General features: G+C 44.5%; 1 protein-coding gene across 5 annotated transcripts in view; it reads right to left on the minus strand.

Moving 5' to 3' along the window:
- Positions 1 to 25,567, minus strand: part of ENPP6 (ectonucleotide pyrophosphatase/phosphodiesterase 6) — a 181,614-nt gene that overhangs the window by 62,454 nt on the left and 93,593 nt on the right. For all 5 annotated transcript variants that reach the window (XM_063810023.1, XM_063810024.1, XM_063810022.1 and 2 more), the window contains one exon: positions 2,906 to 3,085. In XM_063810023.1, coding sequence (XP_063666093.1) covers positions 2,906 to 3,062 — 157 coding nt within the window. In that variant the 5' untranslated portion in view covers positions 3,063 to 3,085. The remainder of the gene's footprint in view (positions 1 to 2,905; positions 3,086 to 25,567) is intronic.

A 25,567-nucleotide genomic window follows, 5' to 3' on the forward strand; every position in this document is an offset into this window, starting at 1 on the left:
GAGCTAAAAGCCTGGAGCAGTGGCTCATGCCTATAATCCCAGCACTTTGGGAGGCCAAGGTGGGTGGATCACCTGAGGTCAGCAGATCAAGACCAGCCTGGCCAACATGGTAAAACCCTGTCTCTACTAAAAATACAAAAATTAGCCAGGCGTGGTGGTGCACGCCTGTAATCCCAGCTACTCTGGAGGCTGAGGCAAGAGAATCACTTGACCTGGGGAGGCAGAGGTTACGGTGAGCAGAGGTCACGCCACTGCACTCCAGCCTGGGCAACAAGAGTGAAACTCTGTCAAAAACAAAAGGAGATAAAGCACAATAATAATACCCTGTACTGCTGCAGAGAGAAGTGTGTGCAATACGGCGACTGCTCCTCAGTAGGATCTCCTCGCACTTGGCTGTAGCACTGGCATCCTGGCTGCTGAAAGGCCCTCTCCAGGAGATCTTATGTGGAGGGGGCTCAAGGGTTGTTGGCAGGAAGGTTTTGTGTGTGAGGGTGTGCTCTTCAAAGCAGGAAAAACTTAAGTTCTAAGATAGTGAAAGTCAAACTATTCAGATATCATGGAAGATAATCCTCATGGTATTGGCCACGTTCATCTTGATGGGCCTCAGATTTGTTTCCAGGTGGTCCCTAATGCAGTGTGCCCAATCCATTCCCTCTGCTATGCCTATGTATGAATTTGTTGATAATAATGCCTCTGAGAATGACCTCAAAGTGCAACAAAATCTTTGTGCTTTGACCTCATCACACTTGCTAGAAGAGTCAAACTCACCCCTGGATTTGGCTCCTTTAGCAAGCCTGATGAGCCTGCTCCGTGCAGTGACTTCCTTCCTTAAATCTAGTCCAACTCCACGAAAAGTTATCTCCTTGTAAGATAATGGAATCCTCCTAAACTCTTCCTTTTTCTTTGCTCAAAGGTGTCTTGCGTCAGCCGAGATGGCTGCTATGGAAGGAATCTTAGGTGTCTTCTGAAGAAATTGTGATCAACCCCCCTGAAGCTGTGTCTGCTGGGAGAGCCTATGCTGGCTATGTCTTTGTTGCTTGGCCCAGCTGTGAATTCATGCAGCCTGCCCTGGCCTTCAGAAGCTCACCTGCGGGTGAGGCCACTGCTCTGCAGCAGCTTGTAGGGCACGTGCCACGCCGCACCGCAGTTGGGTGGTGGGCTGCCCTCCGCGGTCTCCGTGTGTCTGTGTTCCATGTACCTCTGAGAGTTGCATAGCCTGGAGTGCCCCAGCAGCTCCCCACACGGCCACCTCCATCCAGCATCCTCCAAACTCCTGCTGAAGACCCACGCAATCCTTGTGGGCCTTCACCCCCTCTCCACTGCCCCCTCCCTGCAGACTACACATCTCACAACCCACCGCCCACTCACAGACCCATCAGGCTGCCGCTGTCCTCAATCCAGACCAGTTCGACCCCCTCAGCCACTTCACCCCATCTCCTACAGGCTGCTCTTCATTTATGCCTTCAACGTTCTAGGCCTCCCCTGGTATCTTCCTCCATAATGGCCATCATCAGGATGACACCATTGAGAATGAGGATAAAAGTGTCTATTGCCACGGGCGTGGGAAAGGTAAACTGACCACTTACCTAAATAATGAATCCCACCAATGGAAAGACAATGGGAAGCGGGTTGTATTGTTATCACTGAATCCTCTCATCCTTAATGAAAGCTATTCAGTGACCAAGATGAGGGTGTCCCAAGGACTTCTCACAGCAGCCGAGGCAGTTTGCATGACTACTTACCTCATTGAGCTAGGATGTAGCACGGGAGTCTTTTTTTTTTTTTTTTTTTAATTATACTTTAAGTTTTAGGGTACATGTGCACATTGTGCAGGTTAGTTACATATGTATACATGTGCCATGCTGGTGCGCTGCACCCACTAACTCGTCATCTAGCATTAGGTATATCTCCCAATGCTATCCCTCCCTCCTCCCCCCACCCCACAACAGTCCCCAGAGTATGGTATTCCCCTTCCTGTGTCCACGTGATCTCATTGTTCAATTCCCACCTATGAGTGAGAATATGCGGTGTTTGGTTTTTTGTTCTTGCGATAGTTTACTGAGAATGATGGTTTCCAATTTCATCCATGTCCCTACAAAGGATATGAACTCATCATTTTTTATGGCTGCATAGTATTCCATGGTGTATATGTGCAGCACGGGAGTCTTAACACAAAGGGACTTCATTTCATGGGCTACCAAAAAATAGTGAGTGCTTCCAATTCTCTTTTCAATATTGCAGAGGAGCTCAATGACGTATGGAAATGGTACACTGTTTTTTTTTTTGTAAAGCAAGTAAGCACCCTATAATTTCTCTCTCCTGCATATCTAACATTTTGCACATGAAAAAAAGCAAGCTATCCTTTGGTGTTTGCTATGTCAAGAGAATCAGGAAATAGCATTATCTCTGGTCTGATGTTAGAGAGTTAAAAACACATTTTTAAAAAATGTGCCCATAAGACATATTTCTTTTCTTTTTTCTTTTTTTTTTTTTCAAGATTGAGTTTTGCTCTTGTTGCCCAGACTGGAGTGCAATGGCGCAATCTCAGCTCACCGCAACCTCCGCCTCCTGGGTTCAAGCGATCCTCCTGTCTCAGCCTCCCGAGTAGCTTGGATTACAGGCATGTGCCACCACCCCGGCTAATTTTGTATTTTTAGTAGAGACAGGGTTTCCCCATGTTGGTCAGGTTGGTCTCGAACTCCCGACTTCAGGTGATCCACCCACCTCAGCCTCCCAAAGTGCTGGGATTACAGGCCTGAGCCACCGTGCCCAGCCAATACATATTTCTTATATAAAGATCCCATTTTCCAAACCACGGCTTGGTCTTCAAACAGTAACTTGACACCGACTGTCCTCGGAGACTCTATGATGATTTGAGATTTGGAATGGATGTTCACACACTCACCTGGCCAGTAGTACATGTAGACCTTCCTTTTGGCCTTGGTCAGAGTGACCCACAGAGGTTCTGATCCATTCCACCAGAGAGGCATTAGGCTGTCTTTGTTGACGCCAATGTCAAAGGACTTGTTGGTGGTGGGGTCCCACATGTAGTTCCCGATCATCTGATGGACTTCACAATGGCGGCCTATGTCAATGAGAACACAGCTGTCAGTTTACGGTTCTGGTGGTTTCTATTTTTATCTTTGTTTCTTGATCATATAAGCCATTCGTGCTCGTTTAGGAAGTACAGAACAGCATAAAGATTTGCTTTTGACTTTTAAAAAAAATCGGATTTTTTTTTCTTAAGCTGTGCCATGAAGGTAGACAATCCAGTTAGAGGTCCACTAATTGATGGAGGGTGGGGTCATTTAGAGTGACGTCACCCTGTCAAGTCAGCTGTTTTAAGTTACACTGAGTACACTGTGCAGAGCTTGAAGTCTAAATATGAATTAGCATGGACATCTGTGGATTCCTCTGAGACTTGGTCTCAGATTCTCACCCCAGAGCCCTCTCTGCACCCTCCAAACCCTCCTCCCGTGAGATCAGCAATCTAGCTGTTATAGCGTTTATTCTTTCCTTTCTTAGATAAGAGTTGTTGCTTCAGCTCTGAACAGTGATAAAACCTATGACGTTTGGAACAGAATGGCGAAAAATAGATTCAACTTTGAAAAACAAAGCAGGAAAACAACCCTTCAAATGCAGTGTTATACAGAAACGAGGGCTGGTTCTGTTGAGCACAGCTTAGTCCCAGAAGACAAGCCAGAAGTGAGAGACGCAAACGCTTGGACTCTTTTGAAACATTAGGCTTAAATTATTTATTTTGGAGCAATCTGTTACATCTTTAAAGTAAAAATAACACAAACATTGGCAAGTGCATCAAAAATTGCTGCAATTTTAGTGAGCGTCATTTGGCACCAGGATGAAACATGCTTCACTGAGCTCCCTAACTATGCTTAATCAAGTGGCTTTTCTTCTTTGTTTTACTGTCGTCGTTTCTTCTCCCCACCCCCTCCCGAAATTTTATTTTTAAACAGAAACAAAGAAAAATTATAAAATACTATTTGGAAAATAGACGCTAAAAATATCAAATGGAAAAACCTTTCATTTCATCCCAGAAAGCAAGGCAGGCCACAAACTATGCTACTATGCTCCCAGAGATCCCTGCAAAAATGGTTTTCACCCAAAGCTGTAGAATTAGTGTTTTGATCTTGACCAAAACTTTCACATTAAAAAGATTAATACAATTAAAAATAAAATAAAATTAAGATGTTGAGCAATTTTGGCAATGGTTAAGGAAGTTATTTTATTTATTGTTTCAACTAACATGTATTCAGTGCTCTTATATATATAGTCCTATGTATTGTAGGCTGTGATAGATGTAGAGATTCCAATCTGAATAAATGCCATGCCCATCCTCAAGAGACTTGTAATTTAATACTCAACAGAGGGTCCTCTGTGTAAAAGAGCCAGGCTTCCCAGGGCTGGGTCTGAGAAGGAGAACAGGTTGCAGCCACAACTTCAGAATTATGAGGACCCTCGCTCACCCTGTTGCAGAGGATAATTCCTAGTATGTTCTCACCAACTTATTAAAAGTAGGGTCCTAATCTTATTGGTTCAACTATATTATCGTTTTTAGTATATGAAAGTTGAATCATATTAAGAGAGCCCCTCTTATAAGTAAAAGTACTTATCTATTTCCTTTATTCAAAATTTTGCATTCTGTGTCACAAATTGTATTATCCTAATGATGCTTACTCATCCTTTCACAAGGCAAAATAACCATGATCATATCCATAGGAAAAGGCCTCCTTCATGGACAGTCTTTCCTTATAGATAGATGTTCTCTGATGCCCTTCCAAGTGCAGGAGTTTATCTCAACAGCAGCTGGTGTGCAAAGAAGCTGAGCAAATGTGCAAAATCGGAAGGGGGTGTGGGAAGCATCATTCCTGAGGTCAGGAACCAAAGAAGAGCCTCTGAATGAATCATCAGGAAAGGACCAGGGATATCAGACATGGGAATAATAGGGAGAGATGCCGAGTGAGAGGGGCGGAGGGATCTCTGCTTCCAAGCTTGAATTGTTTGGACCATTTTAGAACAAGGCCATGAAACCCAGAGATAAATGGAGTCTTCACATGATGTAGTTTTCACAAGGCTGCATACAAGGAAGCATGAAGCAACCAAAAAACAGTTTTTAAAGTACATATAATCTATACTTGTATATCTCAGAAACCCCATATCATTTGGTGAAAATTTCTCTCTTCTCTTCAACACACATATTTAGCACTCTGGACTCTAAAGTGTCCAAACTCACTCATTCTTCTTTGTTCTCTGCTCTCTGAGTAGAAAATTATAAGGAGCCTCTTGTGGATTGCAGAGCTGTTGTATGGCTGGATTGTGTGTGTGCATGCATGCACAGGTGTGAGAGAGACAGAAACACAGAGGGAGACAGAGAGAGACAGAGAGAGAGATGGAGAGAACATTCTCCCAGAGAATTCCTATAAGGTGGAGGGCTTTCAAGAAGGTCACCTCAGACTCCTGTGGAGAAAGTTGGGTTTCTTCTTTTGGTGGATTGGGCCCTGAGCTGAGATGGGAGGGTGTGCTGTCCCCAGGGCTTCCTTTGCTCTGGGAAGAGCAGCCTTTCCCGGAAGCCGGCAGGAGGAGGCTGCTTCAGATCTTCTCCCGCCTTCCCATGAATACAGTAAGGCTGCAGTCTGTGCTTGGAACAGTCAAAGTCGACTCAGACTCAAGCTGATTTCCCTACCAACCCTCTGCCTCTCTTGCTCTTTCATTTTTATTGCCTCGGTAAAATTGGTGGCTGAAAGAACAGAACAGAACACAATGTACTGGCTTCTGCAGCCCACGAGCTCTCATCTCCATATTCCTGCCTGACCCATATCTATTTTTATACAACTGCAGTTCTGGGTTTTTCTCTGGTTGTGCTTTCCAAACAGAGCTTGGATGTGGTTTGGTTTTTTGGTCTCTTTGCTCAAGGCTTGAGTAGAAACTTTCCTGACATCCTCCAACACCACAATTGCAGGTGGTTTTCAGGTATGATGTAAGGAATGTCTACTGCTCTTCCTCCTCCAAATGACTACCCTGGGGGCTTTGAAATATGTGTTTGCCTTTCTCAGAGAGAGCTCCTGGAATCGTTCCCATAGCTAGAACTGCTGTATGAAGGGGGTGGGATATGACACCTTCAGTGTTCATTCCACAGAGTCTTACTCAAGTGTGTTCGACATAGTGACCATCACAAGAAGTTTCTTAGCAAGCCCCCAGAAACTTCTGCACCATGTTATATGTTTCATCTCAGAAATGGCTGGCCTTCACATCCCGTGAGAAGGTAGAGGATATGTCCATCTTACCTATAACTCATGGTCACAGAGACTTTCTCTTTGACTTCTGAGTCCTCTGCTCAACTAGACCCAACCTTGGGCTTCCTTCCTTTTTCTTGTAGAGTCCAGGTTGAGCAAGAATCCTGCTAAGTCAGTTTAGTGATAATCCTCCACGCTTGGTATCTGACCACCCTCAATATCTCACCACCCTGCCTGCCTTCAGCAAGAGTTCTGTTGAGTAGATCTAGCCAGAATTCATTGGCCAGAATCCCTTGATGTTTCTTCTTAGTAGTTTTGCATCCGCTGACCCCACCATGCTCCTTGTCTGTCAATCTCTACTTGTCTGTTGTACTTGGAGTGGAGCCCAATCTCTCTCTCACTGCTGGATCCCACTGCAGCATCCTTCCGTCTATCACAGTGGTTCCTCCTTAAAGAAAGTTAGCCTTACCATCTTTAACAAGCATCATAAATAAATTCGTTCTTTCTCTTTCTTTCTTTCTCTCTTTCCTTTTCTTTCTTTCTTTTCTTTCTTTCTCTCTCTTTCTCTTTCTTTCCTTCCTTTCCTTTCTTTCCTCTTTTTCTCTTTCTTTTTCTTTTTCTTTCTCTCTCTTTCTTTCCTTTCTTTCTTTCCTTTTTTTCCTTCCTTTCCTTTCTTTCCTTCCTTTTCTCTTTTTCTCTTTCTTTTTCTTTCTTTCTTTCTCTCTCTTTCCTTTCTTTCTTTCCTTTTTTTCCTTCCTTTCCTTTCTTTCCTTCCTTTTCTCTCTCTTTCTCTCTTTCTTCTTCCTGATCTCACTTTGTCACCCAGGCTGGAGTGCAGTGGGGCAATCATTGCTCACTGCAACCTCGACCTCCCCAGGTTCAGCCTCCTCCTCAGCCTCCCAAGTAGCTGGGACCACAGGCATGCGCCACCAAACTTGGCTAATTTTTTTTTTTTTTATTTTTTGTAGAGACAGGGTTTTGCCATGTTGCCAAGGTTGGTCTCAAACTCCTGGGCTCCAGTGATCCACCCGCCTCAGTATCCCAAAGTGCTGGAATTACAGGCATGAGCCACTGTGCCCAGCCAAGTTTCTCTTTAACAGTGGACATCTATAAGGTTGCTACTACTTAGATTTCAATCAGTCTTAATTTTTTCTCATTGTTTTCAAAGAGTCAATGTCAATTCCTTTTATAGTTCCTTACCTCTTTTATTCTTTTTGCATCCACTCAACATGTATTTATTAGATAATGTTTGCATGCTAAGGATATAAAGATAAAAAAGAAATGGTCTCTGTCTTTGGCTCACAGTCTGCTATGGACAATAATATGGCACAGTGGTTAAGGGAACGAATCTTGGAGCCAGATTGCATAGGTTCAAGTATAAACTCTACTAATTACTGTCTGCATGATCTTGGACAAGTAGCTTAGACTCTCTGAAGCCTCCATTGCCTCATCTGAGTAATGGGCATCGTAACAATTATTGTGAACAGTCATCCCTTTGCATGGCAGTGTCGAACCATAAAAATGGCTGTGCAAGCCAAAACCATGAAAAGCTATCTTAATAATCAGCGGGGTGGGGTGGGGGGAATAGGATTGTTCTGTGACACTTAAAAATGTTTGTCAATATATTGAAAATTCTCCTACTCTCAGTTATACAGCAAAATGAAGGAAGAAGTGTACAATTATAATTTATTAGTATTTTATAATTTATAGTATTAGAAACACGGAGAATTAAAGGGCACTATTTCTTTGTAAGAAATTTATGAAGAATGCTTTGAATAGTGCTTGGCTTCTTCTTCTAGAGATATAAAAAAAATGAGTGAACATCTTTTCTATGCCTTAGGGAATTGTTATCTTCTTTCTAAGTTTAGATTGGCTTTCGACATCTTATCCTTTGTGCTTTCAATGTCATAAAATAGCTCCAGGGGTTCTTTAATGTGAAGTTTTTGCTGGTGTCACTTCCTCTGGGACAACTGCATCCTTTTTTTCACAACTTTTTTCTTCATTTATGTCAATAAATTCACCATCACTAAGGTCCTTGGGCTGCATACCTAGAGCTTTGTAAATGATGTCAGTGTCAATATTCACATGGTCAATGATCTCTTCCATAATTCCACTTACATTTGATTGAAATCCTGCAAAGTTATTTTCCAGTACAGTAAGAGTTTCTGCCATCCTCCATGCATATTACTTGCTCTTCCTATCTGTCGTGATGCTTGAATGTTTCTGGCTACATGTTTTATGTCATAGTTCTTCCAAAGCTTAGCTGAATAAATTGCATTATCTCTGATTGTATCATCAATAACCTGTCTGAAATACAGCTTACTTACATCTAAAAAATAGGCTTCAAAAGTTGCAATAACTTATTGCCCCATTTAATAGATGATTAAAGTTGTTTTTATAGAAAAAGCAAATTTGCTCATATTCTTTCAAGTATTCAAGAGGGTCAGCGGGACCTGGAGCATTATCCAACAATAGTAATGCATTACAAGTTGAACTATATGGGTTTATCAGTGGGACACAGGGAGGCAACACAGCTGCATGCTTTGCTGTCTGTGCATGAGCTAATATTAGACGAGCAGCAGCCAATCACCAGCAGACTATGAAAGAAGTGATGTGATTGACCAACAATCATGATGCAGATTTGTTATTTGCATAGTGATAAATAGTCCTAGTGGACTGAGGACTAGCAAGGAAGTTTATAGTTTATGCTACAGTAGCTACAATTAGGGTTGCCAGATTTATTTTAGTCAATATACTGTGGTAACTGAAATTTGAATCATGTTGTTGGAGAACTGACATTATTATTTTTTATTTTTTAAATATTTTATTTCAATAGATTTTGTGGTATAGGTGGTTTTTGGTTGTGTGGATAAGTTCTTTAGTGGTGATTTCTGAGATCCTGGTGCACCTGTCATCAAGCAGTGTACATTGTACCCAATGTGTAGTCTTTTATCCCTCACCCCCATCCCACCCTTTTGCCATGAGTCCCCAAAGTCCATTACATCATTCTTATGCCTTTGCATTCTCATAGCTTAGCTCCCACTTATAAGTGAGAACATGTGATATTTGCTTTTCCATTCCTGAGTTATTTCACTTAGAATTATGACCTCCAGTTGCATCCAAGTTGCTGCTAAAGACATTATTTCATTCCTTTTTATGGTTGAATAGTATTCCATGGTGTATATATACCACATTTTCTTTATCCACTCATTGATTGATGGGCACTTAGGTTGGTTCCATATTTTTGCAATTATGAATTGTGCTGTTATAAACATGCATGTGCAAGTGTCTTTTTTATATAATGACTTCTTTTCCTTTGGGTAGATACATAGTAGTGGTATTGCGGGATCAAATGGTAGTTGTACTTTTAGTTCTTTAAGGAATCTCCATACTGTTTTCAATAGTCGTTGTACTGGTTTACATTCTCACCAGCAGTGTAAAAACGTTCTCTTTTCACCACATCCAACCAACATATATCATTTTTTTACTTTTTAATTATAACCATTCTTGCAGGAGTAAGGTGGTATTGCATTGTGGTTTTGATTTGTATTTCCCTAATAGTGACATTGAGCATTTTTTCATATGTTTGTTGGCTGTTTGTATATCATCTTTTGAGAATTGTCTACTCATGACTTTTGCCCATTTTTTGATGGGATTATTTGGAGAATAGACGTTACTTAATCTGTGGTAATTCAGTTTTGTGCATATCTGAATTGTGCAAAGCAGAGAGTGTGTGTGCATGCACATATGTGTACATGCACATAAACATACATAGCACATAGTGAGCACTGTTAATATTAACTTATATTACTATGAGTATTGGGGGAGAGTCACACAAATGAATGCAATCTAGAGGTCAGCTGGAGCTCTCTCTCTCTCTTGAGCTCTCCGTACGACTGGTTCCAATCCTACTTCCACCAAGATTCTCACAAGTCCCCAGGAGATGCACATAACTGCAGGCATCTCTACCTCCATAGTCCTGCTTCCAGGACATATGTTGTCTAGAAATGTAGCTCAGCCCTTTCCTATATGACAAAAAGGAATCTCCTCACATGAAATATTCATCAGTTGGGTGAATTTTATTGGGGATTCAGTCTGGAGAGGAGGGGAAGATTGAGGGCAACGCGAAGAACTTCCAACTGAACATTAGACATTCAACGTCTCTTCATGACAGAGAACACAAAAACAAACACAACAAAAACAAAAATAAATAGATGGGACTTAATTAAACTAAAAAGTTTCTGCACAGCAAAGGAAATAGCAGAGTAAACAGACAACCCACAGACTGGGAGAAAATCTTCTCAATCTATACATCCAACAAAGGACTGATGACCAGAATCTACAAGGAACTCAAACAAATCAGCAAGAAAAAAAAATCCCATGAAAAACTGGGCTAAGGGCATGAATAGACAATTCTCAAAAGAAGATATACAAATGACCAGCAAACACATGAAAAAATGCTCAACAACACTAATTATCAGGGAAATGGAAATCAAAACCACAATGCAATACCACCTTACTCCTGCAAGAATGGCTATAATCAAAAAATAATAGATGTTGGCACGGAAGTGGTGAAAATGGAACACTTTTACACTTTTGGTGGGAATGTAAACTAGTACAGCCACTATGGAAAAGTGTGGAGGTTCCTTAGGAACTAAAAGTAGAACTACCATTCAATCCAGCCATCCCACTCTTGGGTATCTACCCAGAGGAAAAGAGGTCATTATATGAAAAAGATACTGGCATATACATGTTTATAGCAGCACAATTCATAATTGCAAAAATAGGGAATCAGCCCAAATGCTCATTAATCAATGAGTGGATAAAGAAAGTGTGGTATATATATATACCATGAAATACTACTCAGCCATGAAAAGGAATGAAATAATGGCATTCACAGCAACCTGGATAGAATTAGAGACCATTATTCTAAGTGAAGTAACTCAGAAATGGAAAACCAAACATTGTATATTCTCACTCATAAGAGGGAACTAATCTATGAGGATGCAAAGGCATAAGAAAGATGTAATGGACTTTGGGGACTTGGGGGAAAGGGTGGGAGGGGGTGAGGGACAAAAGACTACACATTGGGTACAGTGTACACTGCTTGGGTGATGGGTGTACCAAAATCTCAGAAATCACCACTAAAGAACTTACTTATGTAACCAAACCCACCTGTTCCCCAAAACCTATTGAAATAATAAGAAAAAAGGCATCCAAGGTATCCCCAGTCTTTCCAGCAACCACTGCCCCCCTCCCCGCATGGTTTTTTCCTGGCCACCACTCTCAAGGACCCAGCCTGCACATCTCACTGTCTCATTGCTTCCCTATTTTCTGCTCCACAGCAACCCCCTCCAAAATTTCTCTCCAAACTTCAAAGTTTTCTCAAAAGCAGTTCAGCCCTCCAGTGTTCTTGTTCAACTTATATTTGCAGGCTCATAGGGTGCTGGAAAAAAGGGGGGAAGGAAGGAAAGAAGAAAGGAAGGAAGAAACTTCAAATGCATGACTATTGTTGGATAATGCTCTCATCACCCTGATCTTCTTGAGTACTTGAATGAATATGTGAAAGTTTGCTTTTTCTACAAAGACAACTTCAATAATCTATTAAATGGGAGAGTAAGTTATTTCAACTTTGGAAGCCTATTTTGAAGCCTAAGTTATTTCAACTTTTGAAAGAAGGAAAGAAGGAAGAAAGGAAGGAAGGGAGGGAGTGAGGGAACGAATGACTGGAGGGGAATGAGCCAAGACAGAGGGCTTCCTATTGAAGTAGGAATTAGGATAGTCCTCATGCCAGTAAAATGTGGCATTTTGCTATTCCCCACACTCAGAGTTCACTTTCTTTGAAAGGTGAGATGCTCTTACTGATGTGCTAGATGCGGTGCTAGCACAATTCGAGATGGTCACAGCTGGACTCACTCAAGGCCCTGGCAATAAACAGGCTGCACAGAGTTTAATTCAGGGGTTTTACAAAGGTGTGGGCTGGGCTGAGGGGAGCCAATGGCATGAAGAAGAAACCCAGGAGGAATGGCAGCAGCGTGCCATTACCACCCACCACTCCGCTCCCCGAGTGGTGAATAGCAAGTGGACCTGCCTCTCCAGCCACTGTCCTAGAGGCCATCCCTCAAGGTCACCTGCTGAGGCTCAAGGCAGGCTGGAGAAAGCAGAGGAGGGCAGACAGGCAAACAGAGGCTCTCCAGTGCAAGGGCCAGGGAAAATCCTAAGACGTGGATTTTTCAAGAAAATCATGTCGATCACTTGGGCAAGGATCTTTCACTAAATATCAGAGACCACGCAAGCTGAGAGTCCCTCAACAAGTACTTGTGAGCTTTGATGGTATCACACATTCTCAGGAATGGAAGGGACCTCAGGCGGCCTCCTAGTCTAATCCCCTCCCTGCAATTTCAGGGGTGAGGAATAACTCCCTGCCCTTTGTATATATTAGGGGTAAAAGGCTTGAGTGTGTGCTCAAGGCCACAATTCCAATAGGTAGTGGGTGGGGTGAAGAAGTAAAGGGAGCGAGGGTGACTTGAACCTGGATCCCCCGGCTTCTCATATCACACTCTTCACACTTCACTTTCCATGACAATAACAGATTTATGGTTACAGTTGGACTCTGGAATATGAAACATATGCTGATTTCAAGGTGAATGCTCTCGGTTTAAAAAAAAACACAACATTTTATTCACGTGTCCAAACATATATGCAGAAAAACAACTGCATAGCTGGTTATATCGCTGAACAATCAAGTTCTACAGCTGATGAGGAATTCCTCAATTGCATGAACGCTTTCTTAATTCCGGTGTATAACCACCTTTAGAAAGTGATAGTAATCTTTAATTTTTAAGGCATTCGTTTTATTTCTCTGAGGCCTATGTGTGTTTCCGTTAGGCGACAGTGGTTGTGTCTACTAGAGATCAAAACAGCTGGCAGAAAAGGGAGACATGGGGTTACATTTGAGGCACATCAATTTAGTCAAAACGTGGGGATATAAGTGGGGCTTACCATACACTAAGAAGGATCTTGGAAATCGTTCTTTTCTAACCTACAGGTTTTTGCCCAGAGGCAGCATTCAATGGAGCGCTGAGTCCAGAGTTGCAGGCAGGCCTCTGGGGCCACCCGCTGGAAGCCTGGGTTATAACAACGTGCGACAGCACAGGGACCTGGGCTGTGGGCGTTCTGTCGCCTCTGGGAGATGGTGGCTACAGTGGAGAGATGACAGAGGAGTTTGGGTCAGGGTCATCTCACTTTCTAGCTGTGGCAATTGAGTCTAATCTTCAGCTTCTCAAAGCCTCACTTTTTCTCTCTCTAAAATGGGATTCATGATACTCTCCGGGCTAGATTGCAACGAGCATTAAAGATAAAAATGGTCCATGCACAGGTGACGCTTGCTATATTGCAGGTAGTGTTCTAAGGGCATCTCTTATGGATTGAATTGTGTTTCCCCAAAAAGATGTGTTGAAATCCTCACCCCAGGTACCTCAGCATGTGACCCTGTTTGGAAATTGGGTCTCTACAGATGGCATCAAGTTAAAATGAAATTCTTAGGGTGGGCCCTAATCCCACATTTCTGGTGTCCTTATAAAAACGGGAAATGTGGACAGAGAGACTGACCTGCACCCAGGGAAGATGATGTTTGGAGAGGGAGAGATGGCTCTGTAAACCAGACAACACCTGGGGCTACGAGAAGCTAAAGAACCAAGGAATTTTCAGAGGGAGCACGCCCCATCCACACCTTAATTTCTGACTTCTGACCTCCGGAACTAAAAGACAACACATTTCTGTTTCTCTAAGCCACCCAAACTTGTGGTACTTTGTTACAGCAGGCCTAGGAAAGGAATTCCACATTTCGTCTTCACCGTGGCCCTAAGGGATAAGTACTATTGTTAGCCCCGCTTTCCAGGTAAAGTAACTGAGGGGCAGAGAAGGTGAGTTGCCTGAAGTCTTACACCACCAGGTATACTGGAGCCAGGATTTAAATCAGGCAGCCTGGATCCTGAGGCTCAGCTCTTCACCACTGCAATCTACTAACACTTGTGCAACCAGAATGAACCAGCACTCCACGCGATTCCCAGCACTCAGGAAGCCCACAGGAGAAGGAAGCTGCTGGTGTTACACTTGCTATCATGCACTCTGTGAAGCCTCCACCCTCAAGGACAGGATGCATTCAGAGGAACATGTCAGTCCAGGTGGAAGGTCTTGGGGCTGAGCCCACTGAGGAAGCGCTTTACCTGGGACTCTGGAGGGGTGAAGCTCATCACCTAGGTCCAAAGGCAGAAATCGATTTTCTGGACACTTGCTGATCAGTTTAATTATAATAGTTCCCAGTCCTTGGCCAATTCCTTTGTATCTGGAACTAAATGCTTTACATTTGCATCTCTGTCTTCAACATAACTCTAGGAGATGGAGAATATTACCCCCATTTTGCAGATGCTTAAGAACTAAGATTCAAAGTGGCTGAGTGAGGAGGCTGGAGCCACACAGCTAGGAAGAGGGCAGAACCCCAGTCCCAACCAGGTCTCTGACTCAGCATCCGCCCTCCCCCGCACCAGCACCTGTTCCCCTCCAGCCACGGTGTGGCCTCATCAGTTCACCAGGGCTTGCCATTTTAATACAAATGAACTCGTAAGTCAGGCCTGATTCTGAGACTCTCAGCAAAGTAACCACATGGAGATGCACAGATCTCTGGAATGCCAGACATTCTCTTATCTCTTGCAATCAACTATTATGCATCAAAGTTTACCGTAAATACCTCTAAGGAGGGAATACTCTCAGACTAGGGATATCAACAAAGGAGATGGTAATGTTAAGCTTCCTCTTCCTCTGGAAAGAAGCCAGCTGTGGAAAGAGAGGCTCCCAAAGTTCTGAAATCAGGGGTCTCAAGATAATGGATACATTTTAGAGACTGAACGTACATATACTATCTCAGATTGACATGGTTACAAGAAGTAACTTTATATATTCGATTCAGAGCCAAGCAGCCAGAAAATGTTAAATAAGTCAGATATTCCCACTAGTAGGTTCCCCTTAGTACTTTTCCTTGAGCATTTGGAGGTGTAAAGATTAGTTTAGACCCTGCTTAGATTAGTGAACTTTCAAATAACTACTTTATACCCAAGAGACTTGAAAGAATTAACAATGCATTGCTCAAAGTAACTAACTTAAAAATTGAAATTTGCCTTGCAGATAACCTCTGTTGGGAAATCCATTTTATTTTTTTAACGTGTTCAAAGACAGACTTTGGATGTTAAAGAAGTGGTTTCCAATGAAATATGCAAGATTGAGGTGAAAGAAAAGCTCACAATTTGCACATCTTTAAAAGCAACTCCTGATGTATGTGCCAGACACAGTCGTCGTTAGATTCTGAGACACAAATATTGTAAGGCTGAGATAATGGGCTTTGATTATAGTGTGAAGTGTAGGGACTGCAACAAAAATAACCCCAAAAGAGGAGACATCTTTGATTAGGAACATTCACACTCATTGTTTTGAGGTCATTGGACTTAAAAATAAATGCGTTGCTTTATGTTTCTGCAGCGCCTGCCAGCTTGGTGCAATTATTTAACAAGTAGAATACAGAAAAGGAAACAAAAATAATTTTCCTGCATAAGGACAAAATATGTGAGCCCTGAAGTTTTGACTTAAACACTTTTTACTTTTAGAAAGCTAATTTTTAACAAAGCTCAAAGAAATTTCCTGACAATCCAATTCATCTTCACCACTGTGCAAAGTTGGAAAAGAGCAATAATTAATTACCGCATTGAAAATGAAATCTCTTTTGAGGCACACTCCCATTTTATTGAGTTCTTATAGAGGCTTCTCAAAAGATGGTAGATATTTGGAGGGAGGAGCTTCTTACTTGGGGCATGTCTACCTCCATACAGAAAAGTCAGCCAACATCTCCATCCTGAAGCACCTCCGTCTTCTGGCTTGTGATAAAGCTTCCTTTTCCCACCCACTGGGCTCCCTCCTCTCCCCAGTGACCAGGTTGGCTGCGTTCCTCACACTAGTAGGTGGTGACTTTGGCAAAAACCAGGCTCCGCCTGCAGGTGGTGGGAGTACCCCTTTTATGTTCTCTTCCCGTGTCTTCACCTAGGACAGAAATTCTCCTCATGCCACGGGCAGAGACACTGCACTCATCCCGCAGCTGCCCCACCTGTGCCTGGGGCAGGGGTTGGGAGGTAAGGATAGGAAATTTAACTCAGTAAAAAAAAGCACATTTAGGATAGCTTTTCTTTCTTTATTTTTTGAGACAGAGTCTCACTCTGGTGCCCAGGCTGGAGTGCAGTGGTGCGATCTCGGCTCACTGCAACCTCCTTCTCCTGGGTTCAAGCTATTCTTCTGCCTCAGTCTCCCAAGTAGCTGAGACTACAGGCATCCACCACCATGCCCAGCTAATTTTTGTAGTTTTAGTAGAGACAGGTTTCACCATGTTGGCCAGGCTGGTCTCAAACTCCTGACTTCAGGTGATCCGCCCCCCTTGGCCTCCCAAAGTGGGATCAAGCTTTTCAATTGGAGTAGAACTTAGAATGGCCAATGAGTGATGATTTCAAACAGAAGAGACTAGTTACCAGAATATTAGTGGATCAACTTTTAATGCCGGGAATTGATAGAAAATGATGGAACCCAGCTCTTAAGGAGTGTGAACTAATCAGGGACTTTACCAGCTGAATCAAGTACAAACCCATCAGTCAACCATCCCCCGCCCGCTTTTTTGGGGGGAAAGAAACAAGTGGAAGCAAGCTCATTTTTGCTAGCTTGGTTAGTTTTGTTTGTCATTGCTAGAATATGTGACGTAGGTATGATGCTGGCCTGCCCAAGTTCACGGCCTCGGGCCAGGTGCGCCCATAGAGAAGTGAGAGCAGCCTCTCAAGTCTCAGGAGTTAACTTCACAGCAGCCGCAGCTGGTTTGTCCTGATCAATGATCACCGGTGATCTGCATATCAACAGATGGTGCTGGGAGCAGACACTGGGTCTCATTCAGTGATTCACGTCTATAATCCTCCTTGGGTGCTCTTTGCATAAAAGCTGTTGACAGATAATCTGCTTTAGGGATCAAAGAGCAACTCAAGGGGGCTGCATCCTTCTGATAGTTTCCCAGTCCAAACGTTAGACTCCACGGGAATAGGGGAGATTTTTTAGTTAAAAACAGAAGGAACAGGTAGGATGAGAACTGGCAGGAACTGAGGACCTATGAAAACCATGTGGCCTAAGTGGAAGGAATTTTGGAGCCCAGCAAACCAGAGTTCAAATCCCATCCCAGCCACCTCACACGACTCATTCCACTTTATTGAGCCTCAGTTTCCTCCTCTGAAAAATGGAGATAATCATACCTTTTTTCAGAGTTAAGTGGTTTCAGGTAGGGAAAGCTTTGGCACGATGTCTTCCGCACGACGTCTGGCGTGGAAAAGGCCAATCCTATCAAATGGGCCTTTTAAAAGGCCACTTTTTAAAATGGCACTTTGAAAAATCCTCTTCTAGGGAGGGATGGGGCCGGGCAGTCCATTTCTTACTTGATATCTACAGACCATTTGCAGAGGAAAAGTCTCAAATCCCCTTGACGAAAAGAAAAGCAGCACCACGTTGCATCTGCCTTGCACAGGAAGCTGGAAGCTTTGCACGGGGGTGAAAGTTACAGGCAGAAACTGCCCGCGGGGCTCCGGACAGCAAGGAGCGAGCCCTCTGAGCCTGGCCACGCTGGCCCGCCACTGCCCTCTGCTGGCGGCTGCGGTCATCACCACCGCCCGCAGCCGTCCCCGAAGTCCGCCGAGAGGCGCCAGGCTGGGCCAGCCTTGAATTCTGTGTTTGCTTTTCCCTGTTTGAAGGCCACCCCCAGGATTCGCAGGAATCTGACAGCTGCTTGTGACTGTGCTGAAGATGCCGAGAATGTAGGCAGAGCCCGGGCAGGGCCGGCGGGCAGGCGGCCACGCGCTGCAGCAAACGCCAGCCTCGGGGCGTTGAACCTGGAGCCGGGGCCTTGCCTGGGCTGTCCTGGCTGGGAGTCTCGTGCTGTGCCCCCCGCTTCCTCATTCCCCCACCCCACCCTCCTAACCCTTGTTGTGTTTCATTTTCCCTTTTAGGATGTGTGCTTCTTATTTGGGATTTTATTATTCTTGACCCCAGCCCTTTCTTTCCCTCCTTCTCTTAGTTCCTCTTTGGGTTAAGTTTATGATTTTTTTAAACCACAATTTGTAATGGTCACTGCAGGGGACGTTTAACTTTGAACACCCCTTTGTTCCTCCAAAGGCGAAATTCCTCCTGCGCCCTGCATGGCCCATTCAGGAGCGTCTGTGACCCAACCTCTCTGGCTCTGGGGAGAGGGCAAAGTGTGGCATCTAGCCCTAGCCAGGCCAGCGAGGAGCCGCATTCCTGCCACAGTGACCGTGGCTCCAGGATCCAGGCTGGGCGGGAGGATTTTTCATGCTGGAGGAATCCATTCCTCTCGGTGGCCGAGCTGGGAAGAAATGTCCCCATGTGAAGACACGGTCCCAGGAAGAGACGCTGGGGCTACAGCCAGGGCCGCGGGGAGGGCAGCAGGGGAGGGTGAGTTCCGCTCTCCTGGCTCCTGCCTCACCCCTGCTTCTTTTTGCAGGAGCCAGCAGCCCTCTCTCTGCCTGGAGTAGCAGGCCTGGGATTTCTGTCACTTGCTTCCTTTGCCTGTCCCTGGCTCCTCTCTCTGCCGTCATCACATTTCTGGCCACCTTGCCCTCCTCCCCTGAGCTCACAGCTCCTGGGCAGGGTCCTGGCTGTGGAGGGCACCAGTTTAGAGCCGCTATAGATGAAGGCTCCAGGCCACAGTTGAGGCTTCTGAGCACTGGGCCTTAGCTGCCTGACTTTGCCCCTTTCTCCAAGGCCAATCACCGGTGGCAAATCTCACAAGCGACTTTGTGTTAAAAGTGATGACTACCTACGTTTACCTCTCACGAAGAGCTTACATTTAGTTTAAAAATTATCTATTATGAAAATATTCGAATGCACAAAACAGTGTGATAACACGGGACAGTGCTCCGCCCTGGTTTCCTGTGTCTTCCTCCCCACACTGGAATATTTGTAAAGCAAATACCAGACATCCCATCTGAAGTCATAAAGACTTCTGTGCCTGTCTCTAGTACTGAGGGACTTTTAAAAAAACATACTCTTGCTATCACACCCAACAAAATGAATATAACTATTTAATATCATTCAATACCCAGTCCATGTTGAGTTTTCCATAATTATCTTTAAAATGCCTCTGTGAAATTCGTTTATTTGAATCAGCATTTAGGCTGGGAAAGGTGGCTCACGCCTGTAATCCCAGCACTTTGGGAGGCCAAGGCTGGCAGATCTCTGGAGCCCAGGAGTTTGAGACCAGCCTGGGCAACATGGTGAAACCCTGTCTCTACAAGAAATACAAAAATTAGCTGTGTGTGGTGGTGTGCACCTGTAGTACTAGCTGCTCAGGAGGCTGAGGCAGGAGAATCGCTTGAGCCAGGGAGTTGAAGGTTGTGGTGAGCCGAGATTGCACCACTGCACTCCAGCCTGAGTGACAGAGTGAGACTCTGTCTCAAAAAAGAAAAGAAGGAAAAAAAAAAAAAAAGAATCAGCATTCAAACAAAACCCATGCATTTTATTTATGTTTCTTGAGTGTCTTTTAACTGATAATGGTTCTCCTCCATTTTATTAATTCTTGTCTATTTATTTATGGAGGGAACTGGGTCATCTGTCTGAAAACATCCTATATTCTGGATTAGGCTGATTGTATCCTCATGGTACCATTAGCATGTTCCTTAGTCTCCTGTATTTCTTGCAGACTCCTAGTTTGATCTACAGGTCTTAGATTCAGGTTCCATGTGCCTTAGGCAAGAATCCACTGCACGTGGTGCATGTACTTGCTCTCGCATCACGCCATGTTGCTCGTGGTGTCTGTTAAAGTGGATTGGTGGGTTTAGATGGTGTCAGCCTACTCTATCCACTGTCAAGGTTCATATCAACCTGCATGTAATGGTTTTAGCAACCACCGATAATCATCACCTACATCTGTTCCTTTTAGTCACAAAATCCCTTCCCAGTAGAAGTGTTCTCTGAAACAGGCAGGTTCTTTTAGGCATGTCTCTTTGGACTGTATACCCCTTACACTGAAGTGAGGGGGTGGATCAGTTATCTGTTTTAGTGTAACTGACAACCTCGAACCTCAAGTGGCTTAAACAATAGTCATGTATTCAGCTCACAAATCTGCCGTCTGGATGGAGCATGGAAGGGAAAGCTCCTCTCTGCTGGATGCAGCACCAGCAAGGGCAGCTCAGAGGCTGGGGTAACCTGACACCAGAGGGCTGGAAGGATCTGCAGGCAGTTGATGCTGGCTGCTGGCTGAGACCTCAGCTGGGTTGTCAGCAGCTGCATCCACCTGTGGCCTCTCCATATGGCCACCTGGCATCCTTACAGCATGGTGACCATGCTCCAGGCATGAGCACCCCAAGAGAGCAAAGAGAACAGGCTTGGCATTGATTGTGACCCAGATCCAGAAGTTACATACCATCACTTCTCCTGCATCTGTTGGTCAAAGCTGTCACAAAGGTCCACTGAGGTTCAAAAAGAGGGGACACCACTTGATGGGGGAATGTCAATGTCACAATATGAGAAGAACAAGTAGAATGGGATTTGTTACGGCAGCTTTCTTGGAAAATATGATCTGCCACCATGAGAAAACAAATTCAAATAATTAAGCGGTAAGTGTCACGAGCCAGACACATCACAGTTGACATACATTTGTCACAGCTTTGTCTAAGCCATTTAAAGAAGAAACTATTCCAAGTCCATGGCTGTAGTTTAGCTCCACTTCTTGCCTTGATAGAATAAATAGACATACTGATATAGTTAGTTATTTAAAAACTTGTGTGTTCACATAATTTGTTAGTTACAAACACATTGATTTTTTTTTTTAAAACCCCAGTGTATCAGGCACGATTCGAGATGCTGAGATAGAGCAGAGAAGAAGACGGACAGAATCCCTGTCCTCAGGAATCTTGCTCGCAGGCGGGAGAAGACAGATCATGAACATGTAAGCTAAAAGACGGGACAGTCTCAGGAAGTGAGGTGCAGTCAGCAGTGGAAGTAAGTGGAGAGTGTGCGAGGGAGGTGCAGCATTGGCTAGGCGGCCGGGAGGGTTTGGAGGGGGTGGTGAGATGACGCTTGAGTGGTGGCGGAAATAATGACGAGGACACAGCCATGGGAAACCTGGTGTAACAAGAGCATCCAGGGCGAGAGGGTGGGAAGGAAGAAGTGTGGGCAATGGGGGAGCTGGTGTCGCAGAAAAAGGTAGAGCCCAGTGATGTGGCGCATTGTCGGGAGGATTTAGATTTTACTCGAGGCATAATGGAAAATGCAGGCGGGTCTTCCTTTTAGAAAGGTGCCTCTAGGGACTTCTCAGGATGGGAGGTGTTTGAAGGGGAAATCTTATTTCTCACCCTTAGTCTTCCACGCAGGAGAGAAATTCAGCCAACACCTGCCTCCTGAAGAGCCTCCACCCTCTAGCTAGCAGTCAAGCCTCCATCATCCCCCAGCACCCAGCTACGCTCCTCTCCCCCAGTGACTTCAGGTTGAGGTGACTTTGGCAGAAAACAGCTCCAGCCCCTCCCATGCGGTCTGAAGGGTAATGCTGGCAGCCATAGGGGATGAACTGAGCAGCTCAGGATGGAAGCAGGGCGACTTGGGAGGACATAAGGCGGCCTGGACGGAGTGAGCAGTGGGCGCAGTGAACGGTGGCTGGGTTCCAATTTGTAATGACTAATGTGGGTTTTTTTCTGCATCTTCTCCATTTCAGTTTAAGGCCCACAGAAGGCTTATAAAAAGTAATATGACTTTAAAGGGTTTGATGTAGTCAAAATGCTGAAAGTGGAAAGTAATGCAATCTCACTTTTTTTGGCTTTTTAAATTGTAATGTACAAAAATAAATAGTTCCTGAGTGGCGTGCATACCAGCGACAGGAAATGTACATTCGTTCACCATTTGTGGGAGGAGCAACAGAACGATATTTATCCAGTGTTTTTTGTTTGTTTGTGTGTGTGTTTTAATTGAGACGAAGTCTCTGTCTCCCAGGCTGGAGTGCAGTAGCGCCAACTACAACCTCCGCCACCAGGGTTCAAGCAATTCTCTGCCTCAGCCTCCTGAGTGGCTGGGTCTACAGGCGCCCGTCACCATGCCCAGCTAATTTTTTCGTATTTTTAGTAGAGACGGGGTTCCACCATGTTGGCCAGGCTGTCTCGAACTCCTGACCTCAAATGATCCATCCCCCTCAGCCTCCCAAAGTGCTGGGATTACAGCCATGGGCCACCGCGCCCGGCCTATCAAGGGTTTTAAAAGTGTTCATTGGAGCCTTGGACCCAGTAACTCCACTTCAAGAAGTCTAACAAAAGAAAGAAATCAAAGGTGGGATTCATGAATGTGGATGTTCAACACAATATTGGAAACAATCTGAACATAAAACCAAACACAAACGATGTATTAAATTCTGCCCCCTTCATTCCTGACCTATTATAAATGGTGCAAGTTTCCATTTTCCAATCTTCCTAAGGTAGTTCAGGTACAATTACTTGAGGCAGAAGGTTGAATTCGATGACCAAGAAGGTCTAAGGGCAATGTTTTTGTGAAATAAATTTTTTGCCTACATGTAGCTGGTGCCCAGAATTTTGCTCTGGGGTTTACTATTCTCCCAAAAGAGCCAAGTGGCTAAATTTGAAGTGTCTGAAAGTGTCTGAGAGAAGAGAAAATAGTCTTTCCATTTAGGTGTTGGCAGGGTCACTGTGGGAATCTTACTTTCAAATTACAGAGTCCAAGTTGAAAGGGTCGTACAGATATTCTGGTTAAAACACCCACCCACTTCTGGAGTATCTGTTGTTTTCCAGGCACAGGTTAGGTACGGAGAAGAGGAGGGCATGATTCTAGTGCATAAGGGCTTTACAATGCAGCCCTGGGCATAAGAGAAGAAGGAAACACGTCACCACAGGCTGAGTGTGGAAGTGCCAGGTCAGATCCACAGTGAGTGAGGAGGTGGGTGGGAGATCCATCCCGGGGGGACACCTGGTGGGTCACGTCTGGGAACACTGCAGATCGTAATTCCCACAACTCTGAAGAAAAGAGATGAGAGGGTCTCAGACTCTAGAGAAATGCTAACTGAGTTAGAAATGAGAAGAAATGAGGCCGGAAGAGGCACGATCTCATGCCACAGCTTTACTAAATAGTGAAAAAGCAAGCTCTTAGAAGAGGTCCCAAATCCTTTTTTTTTTTTTTTTGAGACGGAATCTCGCTCTGTCACCGAGGCTGGAGAGCAGTGGCGCGATCTCAGCTCACTGCAACCTCTGCCTCCCAGGTTCAAGTGATTTTCCTGCTTCAGCCTCCCAAGTAGCTGGGATTACAGGTGCCCGCCACCACGCCTGCCTAATTTTTGTATTTTTAGTAGTATAGTTTTTTTTGAAATAAGTGGGGGCATCAGTGAACCAACCAATCAATGACAGAAGGAGAGATGAGATCTTGGTGCTTTAATCCCATGCAGGCTAGTGAAATAGACATGATACTATCACCTGCAACATATGTAACAATAACCAATGACAGCCTTGTAAGAATGGAAACATCTACTCTCGGTGAGCACTGTGCTGTGAGGGTTCCAGAATGACCTCATGGTATCCTCCCATTGACCTTCTGAAGCAGATGTTTTACCTAAGGGAAAACCGAGACTCAGACAGGTGAAGTAAACTCTCCAAATGTACCCTGCCAGTATGTGTCAGAACCAGGATTGGAACTAATCTACGTCTAATTTGTACCCCAAAAGTATCTTACGATATTACTTCTAAATAAGGTCTGTGTACTTGAGTTTGACGGCCCATGTTCAGAGATGTTGCACGATTTAGCAAAGTGTGTAAATATACAAGCCTGAAAGTCAGTGGAAGCCCGCACCAAACTTCAATGACCCAATGGCCACCTTGGGGACTCCCAGTTTCTTTATCTTAAAATGTGGGAGATGGAATTCATGCATCTGCTAACCCTGCTTACTGTCTCTTGTTTTCACTCTGCAACAGCTTTGAAGCCGAAATTTTCACTTCTATTTACTGACTGGAAATAATTGACTCACACAAAAGCATCAGTGAGATTCCTAACAAGGCGCTGGGCTCAGCACTGACAGGAAGACCCCACTCGATGTAGTATCCCCGTCTCTCCTCTTGGATCCCAGGACCTGACCCCGCTCTCCCTCCTTGCCCAGTGCCTTACCTTGTGTCCTCACTCCCTCACCTCCGGGTCCATCTCCTCTCCTCCGCCCCCCGGAACTCTCGGTTTCTCTCTCTTCTCTGGCAGAGGCCTCAGCTCATTTCCAGTCCCAGTTTCCCAACCAGCAAGCCCATACACATCTCCCTGCTTCAGCAAGCCAAGATCCGCTCCCCTTAAAAATCAGTACGGGGCCATAAATCACATGGTTTTTTCCCTCTTAGAGGGATGATTAGACAGATAATTCATGTAACTGAATCACATAATAATCACTGAATGAAAGGCAGCCATTGTTTTCATTAATGCAGAGAGCATACCTTCCCTGCTCTCTTCTCTTCTACACCACTATGAGTTGATGTCATGGCAGATTCTATGGCAGAAAAGCTCTTCATCTGGGGCTACCACCGCAGAGTGGGGGCATTTTATCACCTTTGGGAAGAAGCACAGCCATCACTAGCACAGAAATCTATATGTTGTCAACCTGTGGGCCAGAAACTAGGCAGTCTCCCCAAATGGAAATACCATCAACAACTGGAAAGTTTGTGATGAGATCTTGTTCTGGAGTATTCAGAAACAGGAGTCCCACTTACACCAAGCGTGGTCTTTATTCCACCCCAAAGGTAGAGGGAAACAGCAGTGTGGCATATGAGAAGAGAGCCTGGCCATTAGAGGACCTGGCCAGATCTGCTATGAACCATCACCCCACATAACGTCTTGGCCTGCTAGGTGCACCGGGTCAGATGTCCACAAAAGTGGCACGTGTTTATGAAGGGAGAAGGAGGTTGGAGGAGAGAAAAGATGTTGTGTAAATAATAGTACAAAATAATCCTTTTTTTTTTCTTTGTACAGATGGAGGTCTCACTATGTTGCCCAGGCTGATCTCAAACTCCTGGCCTCAAGCAATCCTCCTGACTCAGCCTCCCCAAAATGCTGGGATTACAGGTGTGAGCTACCATGCCTAGCCCAAAATAATCTTAAAAGCTGTGTGTCATTATTATTGCCACTGAACGGAGAGTTGGAGTGGTTGAGTCAATATCCCAAGGTCATGTAGTTGGTAAGTGGTAGAGCTAGGAATCCAACTTCAG

Source organism: Pan troglodytes, chromosome 3, assembly GCF_028858775.2.
Source record: "Pan troglodytes isolate AG18354 chromosome 3, NHGRI_mPanTro3-v2.0_pri, whole genome shotgun sequence".
NCBI classification, from domain to species: domain Eukaryota; kingdom Metazoa; phylum Chordata; class Mammalia; order Primates; family Hominidae; genus Pan; species Pan troglodytes.